General features: G+C 41.3%; 1 protein-coding gene across 1 annotated transcript; it reads left to right on the top strand.

The window, feature by feature from the left end:
- Positions 1 to 372: 372 nt before the first annotated feature.
- Positions 373 to 8,357, top strand: LOC308285196 (E3 ubiquitin-protein ligase TRIM21-like; the record flags this gene model as incomplete). Its single annotated transcript, XM_080725912.1, has 7 exons — positions 373 to 837; positions 4,337 to 4,432; positions 5,295 to 5,528; positions 6,356 to 6,500; positions 6,614 to 6,691; positions 7,333 to 7,481; positions 8,283 to 8,357. The coding sequence occupies 7 exons, from the start codon at positions 373 to 375 to the stop codon at positions 8,355 to 8,357; spliced, it is 1,242 nt and encodes a 413-aa protein (XP_080582038.1).
- Between the last annotated feature and the right edge of the window lie 1,594 nt (positions 8,358 to 9,951).

The raw sequence follows: 9,951 nt of genomic DNA, 5'->3' as shown, positions 1-9,951 counted from the left end.
GTAACCTATAGGCAGCCTATATGATTGGCTACTCTATATAGCCTATACAGCAATGATTACTATCAGAATATAGCCTAGCTTTAACCTTAAACATTAAAAAAAAAAAGAAAAAAAAAGAAACGTATTTTCTTATAACCAAATCACCCCTGCCCGAGAACAATAGAATACTATATCAGGTTCGGTCCCTCCCTTCCTTCTTCCTCATATAAGTTTCGATTCTTCAGAATCCTGTGGTGGAGAATAATATAACGACTATCAGATTCGTCCCGCCCCCCATCATAAGTTTCGATTCTTCAGAATTCACCATTGGCCGTTATAATAGGCAGGCTAAAAGAGCTGTTCACTTCACTCGTCTCTCGAGTCGAGAGGAACATGGCGACACGCGGGGCTCCTCTGGAGATGACCTGCTCCGTCTGTCTATCGAGCACGTCCGCGGTAACTCTGCACTCATGCGGGCACTCCCTGTGCCCGGGCTGCACCCATGATGACCGGGGCCAGTGTCCTGCGTGTAGCTCTGTTGCTCTGCTGACCAGCAGGCTGCGGCTGCAGGATCAGCCACGTCCAGTCGGCAGTGCCGAGAGTCAGATGAAGCAATTTCTGATGTCGGACTTAGGGGCAGTGGCAGTCCCCGTGCGTCCCCGGCCACGGCAGACTGGGACTCCTGCACTGATGGCACCACCCGCACCCAGACAGAACAAAGTCGTGTGTTCTCGACATCCCCAAACAGAGATGAGTCTTTTCTGCGTGGAAGACAACGCTCTCTTGTGTGGCAAATGTGCTGCTCACCACAAGGCACACCGAATTGTGCCAGCTGTTGAGCAGATTCCACAAATGAAGGTAGGAAGAAAATATCATGGGTGTAGAATCTATTTCTAATGTTATATATTCAATTGCTAGTCAGTCTTAGGCCTATTAAAGGAGTAGTTCACCCCCAAAATGATTTTTTTCTATTGATTAGTCATGCCATGGAGACTAGAGTTCAATAATATGTTTTGGTTTTTGTCACATTCCTAAGATTGATTCTGGATGGTGACCCGTTTCGAAACGGGTCACCATCCAGAACGAATGGGGGTACATTTATTGTTATCACATTTTTGTCTTAGGAATGCAACAAAGACCTAAAAATATTATTGAACTCTAGTCTCCATGGCATGACTAATCAATAGAAAAAAAGTAATTTTGGGGGTGAACTACTCCTTTAAAGGTTAGGTCAAGGTCGCTCACACATTATCACTCCGTCCTTATCCAGGTGTCCAAGCAGGCAGCAGCTATGGTCACTGGTTGACATGTAGAGTATTCACCTCACGATTGACATGACACAATTGTTGACACGTTGCAGGTATGCTGGAATCAGCTAGAACAGCTCTATAATGTAATTGTGCAACCTGGTGGGATGCATGTTATAGTCATTCCTCGGATGCATTGCAATACTGTTGCAAAGTTCAGCACTGGAAATGCATGTGTTTGCATATGGAGGGCTGACAGGCAAGTTCAGTGGTAATAGTCTTGAGTGTATCAGCTGCACTCTGAAGTGGTTTCTATCACCTGGACCAAAGACATTTGAACAGATACAGCAGCAGTCTACCTGTGCATCCGACTGGCTGATTTGGGGTATGATAATGGAGGTGAGGCAGAACAGCTGTTTGACAGATTTACACTCTGCTCAATCCAACAGTTGAACAATGTTCTACTATTTCAAATGCTATTATATAAATTACAACCCTTTAAAAAAAAAAGAAAAACGCCCTGAGTGGCCAATATATATATATATATATATATATATATATATATATATATATATATATATATATATAAAGGAAATGTAGTACACTGGAGCCATTCCTACACCTCTCCTCCCAAGACATATTCAGGTTAAGCACTTCAAGGTTTTCCAACACATACTGTACAGTACATGTTAAAAAATGTATCTATGAAAAAGTTGTCACCAAGTGACAAAAGGCACGTACATCCATTTAGGCTGGCTGGATCAAAACTATATAAATAACATGAAACAACAAGATCTGCACACCAGAATGCTGCTTCCCTCCTGAGTATTTTTATTGGTAACGTTTCGAGCCTCAGACCCAGTAATTGTGTTGTTTCATAGTATATTCATCTAAACAACTGGTAGTTTCATGGTTCCATTACAGTGTTTTTGTTCATATAAGTGATTGTGTAAACACAGTGTTAATCAGAACCCTACACACATTGAGTCCCTCTGAGGTCAGTGACTAATGGAGGCAGCCTACTTTGTATAAGAGTCCATAAAACCAACAACACACACAATGTGTTCTTTCTTTCTTTTTTTCTAAGGGGATGAAAATAAAAAGATTTTTAACAAGATACTCATCATTTTATAACATGATAAGGAGATAAAGATAAGTTCAATGTCAAAGACCCTCCTCCGGATCCCAGTTTCCCATCCCAGGCCAATTGTGTTCATATAGACGCTTGACAAGCCTTTTGCACCGTGATGGATTCAAACCTTCAGAACTCCATGGTTGAGGACAGGTACTAGTGAGGACCTATTATATGAAGATAGGTTGAAAAGTGGTGGAGTGCCCCTTTAAGTGTTTTTTTTTAAGTTAAATTATCTTGCGGCACCCTGGACTGCAGTCACGGCACCCCAGGGTGCCCTGTCACCCACTTTGAAAACCCCTGATGTAGACACCTTAACGTTTTAGTGAAAAGAACAATATTAATTATCATTCCCTTCACTACTGTCTCAGTCTGTGTTTGCTCATGGGCAGCAACACAACAGTCTCCAGGGGAACATTATTTGTGTGGCCTGACCTTTACAAAATGTCCTAAACAACCTGTGAGAAATGAAGAAGTCATTATTCATGATTAACAGACCTTCCCATTGATAGCTACCGGTATGCAAATTCACCAGTGTCATTGTATTGAGTTTCCTCTTACATTTGTTGACGTTACATCAGTTAAGGTTAGGCTGCTTGGCTTTCATCAAATGGGAAGTTAAAGCATTAGACTAGTTCACTATTCTTTCAAAGCATTCATCATTCATCTTCCTCTATTGCAACTTTAAGTTTTCCAACAAGCTGTAGAACAGATGCAGTCTGACAATGAACTACAATGACTGAGGACGTGCATGTCAACGTACAATGAAAAACATGTAGTCTGAGCTTTATCCTTGCCATTTTTCAAAGACAGAGGGTCAATACTAAGGGAGAATCATCAGTTTGAAGTTGAATGCTTCATTCGGATTTTGAAAACTGTGTTTTGGCATGTGGTTATAAATGAAGTGATAACACAGAAAGCTACCCCAGATGCAAGGCTATCACATATTTCCTAGTAGCTACTAGGTATATACCTTCCCAAAAGTCACTATGAGAATCATTCCCCCCCAGATGGTACCGATGACCCCAAATTTGGGGCCCTGGCTCAGAGTATTATGACATAATTATATAGTCACTATATGTCACTGCCTGTAATAAAGAACAATTCTATATATGCAAATTTTAACCACCTTACTGGACTATATATAGTCTGAACTTTATCCCAACCATATTTCAAAGAGATAGGATCAATCATAAGAGAGAACCATCAGTTTGAAGTAGAATGTTCCATTCGCATTTTAAAAACAGTTTTTTGGCATGTTGTTATAAAAGGATAGATAGCAGCACAGCGAAAGCTACCACAGATGCAAGGCTATCACATTTTTCCTATCACTAGAGGTGTATACCTACCCAAAAATCACTATGAGAATTAATCCCCCCAAATGATACCGATGACCCCATATGTGTGGTCCTAGCTCAGCGTCTTCTGGTAGGCCTAAATATTCTTCTGGTGACATGGGACTGGGGCGACCTTTCGTTTGCCAACGGGTCTGAGCTGTGTGTATCTATTCTGCATCTAGCTTAGGGCAAGAAAGACCCAAATTCAGAGTGAACATTTACATTTAACGCAAATATTTGCTTCTGGGGGTCCCTGGCTGGAACAAAGATATTTTGAGATGAGGGGGTCCGTGGCCAAATACATATAATTGTGGGGGTCCTTGCACTATATAGGCCGATTCTAAAATGTCTTGCTTTATCAGTGGTCCTCAAACTTTGTCATATCAAGGACCCCCAAATGATATTTGTTCCAGGGACCCCCAGCCCCAGAAGCAAAAAATGGAGTTAAAAATGTTCACTCTAAATTTGGGTCCATTCTGCATCTAGCTTTAGGTCCAAGACCAGTTGGGAAACCCGCACACGCGGGACTGTGCGCCTTTGCACGCAGCATCGGCATCGCTGGTCCATTAAGTTGCGTTTCTTCAGAATGGAAACAAGTTGTGTTGAGTTGTGTCTGACTGTTTCATCATGTACTTGAATAGATAATTCTAGGAAACGAGAAGATCAAGACAGCAAACGTCGCACGCAACGTAAAGATGGACGTTCTCAAAGCTCAGATGAACACGGACGCATTTAAGGTAATTACGGTAATTTCATCTTTTTAATCATTCGCCAGTGACACACATAGTTCTCTCTGTGTGTATCTCATATAACATTGAATGAAAGACGGATAGAACACAGTACTATGCAGTAGATATCATCAGAAAGAAAATATATATATATATATAGATATTTACAATAGAAGGGTCAGGGGGAGGGTAAGATTGGTCTAGGTTTGTTTTCTGTGGCTGAGCAGTCCGATGATGCTTGAGTTGCAGTCACTGTTGCAGTTTCTGCAGATATAGCCTAGGCCTACTGTGCTCCTGCCTCTGTGCATGGGTGCTGATGACACCTTCTGTTGCATCAAAAGTAATCAACAAACTATACTATTAAAAAATAGTTATCTAATTATATAAGATAAGAGACAAACATTTTGAAAATAGCTGATGTGCTATTTTCACAATACTAATGGCTCAACTCCAACATTCTAAGTGCTCATCAGGGTGGGGCAGCGGCCCTCCCTAGTGGCGTGGACAAAACTCTGCGCCTATGGGGTGGGGTCCCCGGTTCAAATATGATTCTTTTGGGGGGTCACACCCTGAAAAGGTTGAGAAGAACCACTGGACTTGACTTGACTAGACTATTCAAATCAGGCACCACCTGAAATCAGCAACGTGACACTGGTTTTAGAACTAGGGGATGTTATCGCCCTCCAGTGGCTGTACCGCATATCACATTCGTTTTCATAATGTACATTTTCTGTATCGTTTAATTAGTAGACTACTAGTATTTGTTTCTTGCTCGGTCCTGTGGTTGCTGTGTGTTCAGCATAATGTAACTTGTAAATCATTATTTGTAGCATACAAATAAATATTTCACTCCCATCTCTTGCTATGTTAGGAGTCAGCCAAGCTTCAGAAAGAGGAGTTGGAGGTTGATTTCTCCAAACTAACGTCTGCCATCGCTGACGTGACGAGGCGGCTGATGGCGTCCGTGGAAGAGAAGGAGAAAAGGCTGCTGCAGACAGCCCAGAGTGAGGTCGCAAAGATGGAGGCCACCTGCCAAAGCCTGGAAGATACGGTGTCCAACATGGATGCCGTCCTGAAAAGCACGGACCCCAGCACACTGATGCAGGTGGGAGTTCACAACTTGTAACAGCCATAGCACCCTGTTCATTTTGACAGCAAATTTCTATGTCACTGCGATCGAGGCTTGTCTTTTAGTTCTACTGGATCTCCTCTCCACTAGTCCCTCCCTAACATTAGTTCTACTGGATCTCCTCTCCACTAGTCCCTCCCTAACATTAGTTCTACTGGATCTCCTCTCGACTAGTCCCTCCCTAACATTCTAGTCTAGTATTTATTTGTTGATGAAAGTTTGTTAGCTTAGTTTTTATTTCGTTTTTGTCAGTAAAAAAAAAAAAAAGGTAATCTCAACTAGATACTAAAGTTCATAGCAGTTAGTGTGGTTTTCTGGTGCCACTAAAAAAGCCAGTCATTAATATTTTCCATAGAGATTTACACATATGTATATCAATTATTTTAAGCCTAGAATCAAGCCATGAATCATAACCATAAAACCTTTGATTCTGTGAATAAAAATACAAATAAAAACAATATTTAATTATATGATATACTACATTTAACACATTTTACTGCCGTGGTATTAATTGATTAATTCAGCGGCTTCTGCCATGGTTTTTCAGTGTTTTTACGTATTGTCGACGGCTCCATGAACGCACCATGGTGTCATTTGTACACTCTCAGAGTTACAGACCTGTAATGGTCATTAAAGGCTTGTGTTTGTCTTCTGATTTTGTAATTAATGTCCATGGCAAAAACTGCATTTTGACAAAACTGGACACCACAAGCCAGTATGGCGATGACCCTTGGTTGTGAGGCAAATATTGGGTCAAACTTGTGTAATGAGAAGTACCACCCCTGTGTTTACGGATCTTTCAGGCTTACAATTCACTGCAAAGAAGCCAGAGCCGCGCGTCGACAATCCAGTCCGCTGGTGGTGTGACCTTTGACCCAGAGGAGAAACTAACAGACTCCAGAGACATCAGAGAACAACTCCTGACTGCTGTCACAAGCGTATGGAAGGGTAAGTAGTATCATTATCATCAACCAGGTCACACTGCTAATGCTCACAGTCAGATACCCAAAGAAAAACACCACCTGATCTATCCCCTTGACTTTTATTTTGTCTGTTCCTAGACCAAGGCCCCATTGCTGTGGAACCCCTGGACATTGATTTTACATCAGACTCTGTTTACCTGCATAAGCTGGAGAAATGTGAGTAAACCACTGAGTACAGTGTTGTTTAGCTATAATCCTATCCTATCCTATGTTAAAATTGATCAGAGCAGGGGTCTTCAACATTTTTCAGGCCAATGACCCCTCAGCTGAGAGAGAGAGAGATGAAGCACGAAGCATGCGTGTACTGTATATGGACTGTAGTAGGGGGGCCCCTGCTACAGGCACACTTTTGCTCCGATCCACACCAAAGTTGTCGCCAACACTGTTCAGGACTCTGTCAATTAGAATAGTAACACCTAACCAGGGGCATATCTATGGGCCACCAATGCTCCAACACTGTTCAGTGGTCTGGCATGACACCAGTCACACCAAACAAAGGGCTTCTCAAAGTGTGTGCCGTTAGAACAGTTATTTACAGGGATGCCCTGAGCCAAACATACCGGTATTTGAGAACCACTGCTATACAGTAGTGCAATGTTGACCACTTCATAACTCGGTGACAATTGCTATGATTAGTGTTAATATGTGACTAGGTTTGAAGTCCACATAACGCAGTAAAGGTTTCAATAACATTGATATCGCATAATCTTCCATTATGTACCAAATGTAAAAAATAAATAAACTCTGTAATGTAGGACAGATATTGTTTGACTTGTTCTGAATATTAAATTCCACAGATGGAGAATCTTTCACCTTTGATGTGAGAACTGCAGGCAAGTTCATGTGGGTGTCGCCTGATGGAACCTTGGCTAGGAATTCAAGCGAAGAAGTCCAGCACCTGTATGAAAGTGGCTCGACTAATTATGGCAGGTTAAATGACAATGAGGTTAGGGCCAAACAAACCTTCACAGGAGGAAAACATTTTTGGAAAGTAGCGTTTTCCACCTACCCGGTTTATTTGGGTATAAAAGGTGACAAAACAAGTTGGTGTCTTGAGATATACAAACAAAAGAGGGAAACTGTAGCTGGAGTAGCTAATGTACGTGTAGGTGAATGTGGTAAGAGAGTGTGGTCAGGTCAGCAGGCCACTGAGAGAGCAGGCTCAGGTCAGCGGTGCACTGAAGAAGTGTTTCCATGGAAACGTGGTTCAGGGTTTTTGAAATTTGGAGTGTATCTAGATTATGACTCTGGAATCCTTTGTCTGTATGGTCTCCCGGAAGATATAGATCCAGAGTTTCTGGGTATGTTTGATGATGACATGAGAGATCCAGTACTCCTGCACTCCTTCGCCACCTGTTTCAATAAACAGGCTCTGTCCCCAGTGTTTAAGCTAGAGAGAAACCAACACGTCAATTTTATGAGGCACAATTAGATTAGAAGAAGGGAAATTTGTTTTGCTCTGGTCAATGCATACATTCAAGACAATACATAAATATACAAATACAATAAAACACCCAGCGAAGTACTTCAGTTCTATAAAAAAAGGTAAAAATAATTTGAAATATTAAAAGGTATTTAAAAGAAAGCAAAGTCCACACTGTGGAACACTCATGTTTGTTTGCGTGTCCGTCCGTCCATGTCCAGTTCATCCAGGCACCTGCCTGTGTGTGTGTAGGCTGGACCAGGTGAGGTGAATAAGGGGTTGGGCGCAATCTTTCCTGCTTTCTTCCCTATCCTCTGGTCGTAGAAATGCTGCATCCCACAGAGCTTAGACCCCAAGGTAGTTACCCTCCGCAGCTTAGCCTTGTTGGCATCTGAGTAGCCTCGGAAACCCAGGCTTATTTTGGCAATCGGAAGAAAAATATACATCAGCCTCCGTAGAAGGTAGGTCCTCTGTCGTTAAAAGTCAACCCACTGTCAAATAGTGGTCCCAAGATATGTGTAGCTGCTGCTGACCCTCTCCACCATCCCTGTCCCCTGCCACTGTCTTCTCTTCTTCACCACTAGGTGGCACTCTATATCTAGGCTATATATGGAGGGATGTTGGTAGAAATCTTTTTCCATGATATTATCTGTTGACGTTTGGAAAACGTTTTCAGTTACAATGGTTATTGAGTTTTGTTTTTTCTTTTTTATATATATATATATCATTTTGTGTCTTAACCACTATATATTCTTCTTTTTTTCATTAGCTGATCTGCAAGCTCACAACATAGCATTTTGAGCTTGTTAAGATTGGCTGTTTTAAGCATTTGAAAAAGATTTTCTGTTTTCACATGTCATGTCTAAAGTATAGAGAACTTTGCCGACAATGTGAATCACCACCAGCCTGGTGAAACACGTGTGTTGTTCTCCTTAACAGTAAAAAGAAGAAGGAAAAAAACAACATTCCAACATTTTAGGGTTGGAAATGTCAATTGCAAGAGCAAATAATGGGCCCATGCATGCTGTAGAAAAGGTCAAATCGCACTTCATTGTATTTTCATTCATGTCATTTCGGTTGCAGTGGCGATGGAACCAACAGGAGGGTGGGATTGTAGGAGGGGTGTGTGAACCGTGTCAGATACTTCCCAGTTAAGTTTCACTTGATGTGTTAAGTTTTATTTTATTTTGTTGATTTCATTCCCTAACAATACATTTCTGTTGAGTTCATTCATTGTATTTGTTCATTCATTATTCATAATAAAGTCCTGCACAAACATTAGACATTATTCTATTCTATTATTATTTTTAAGGATAAATGTTTAGTACAGTAATTCTGTGTTGTATCAGGTAGTGGTGTTCTTGTTCATTACAGTATAGGCTACTTAGTCAGGGGATATCTTCAGAAATAGTCTCAAATCCTGGAATAAAGTCCTTACCAAAAATGTCTTCACCAATGTGTTTGTAAAGGTGTCTAGTAACACATCTCACAAAGACTGAACTTCAGTTTCCCTTTAGGAGAATCCTTGACAGCTGCTGAAAGTTGGGGTCCCATTAAATTAACTATACAGGATAAAACACACCAAAATAAATATGCTTTAAAGGACAACTCCTCCCTAAATCACTTCTAGGCCCATTTTCCTACTTATATTGATCCAAAAAGACTCTCCATGGGGTCTACAGTGTATTAGGCAGAAATGCCCCTGTTGTCCTGTTTCCCCAGCAGAACCCAGCAGCTGCCATAGCATAGAGAGGAGCCTTACACTATTTGTTGCGGTCAAAAGTGTTTTTCTTTTTCATTAAAGTGTTACTAGTTGTCATTAAAAACACATCCATGTCTTGGTTGTCCAACACAAGCCACCACAATCTCATAAATCATGTTTTGGGGTGAACATTCGGCACAAGTGTCAATCAAAGTTACTGTACTGGCCAATCACAGTGCATCTTTTCCGGGAGTTGGCAAAACACATAAAAGCATAACATCTGTTTAGCAG

This window comes from Nannobrachium achirus (assembly GCF_963921795.1).
Source record: "Nannobrachium achirus genome assembly, chromosome: 5".
Lineage (NCBI taxonomy): Eukaryota > Metazoa > Chordata > Actinopteri > Myctophiformes > Myctophidae > Nannobrachium > Nannobrachium achirus.
This window is presented reverse-complemented; position numbering and strand designations above follow the sequence as displayed.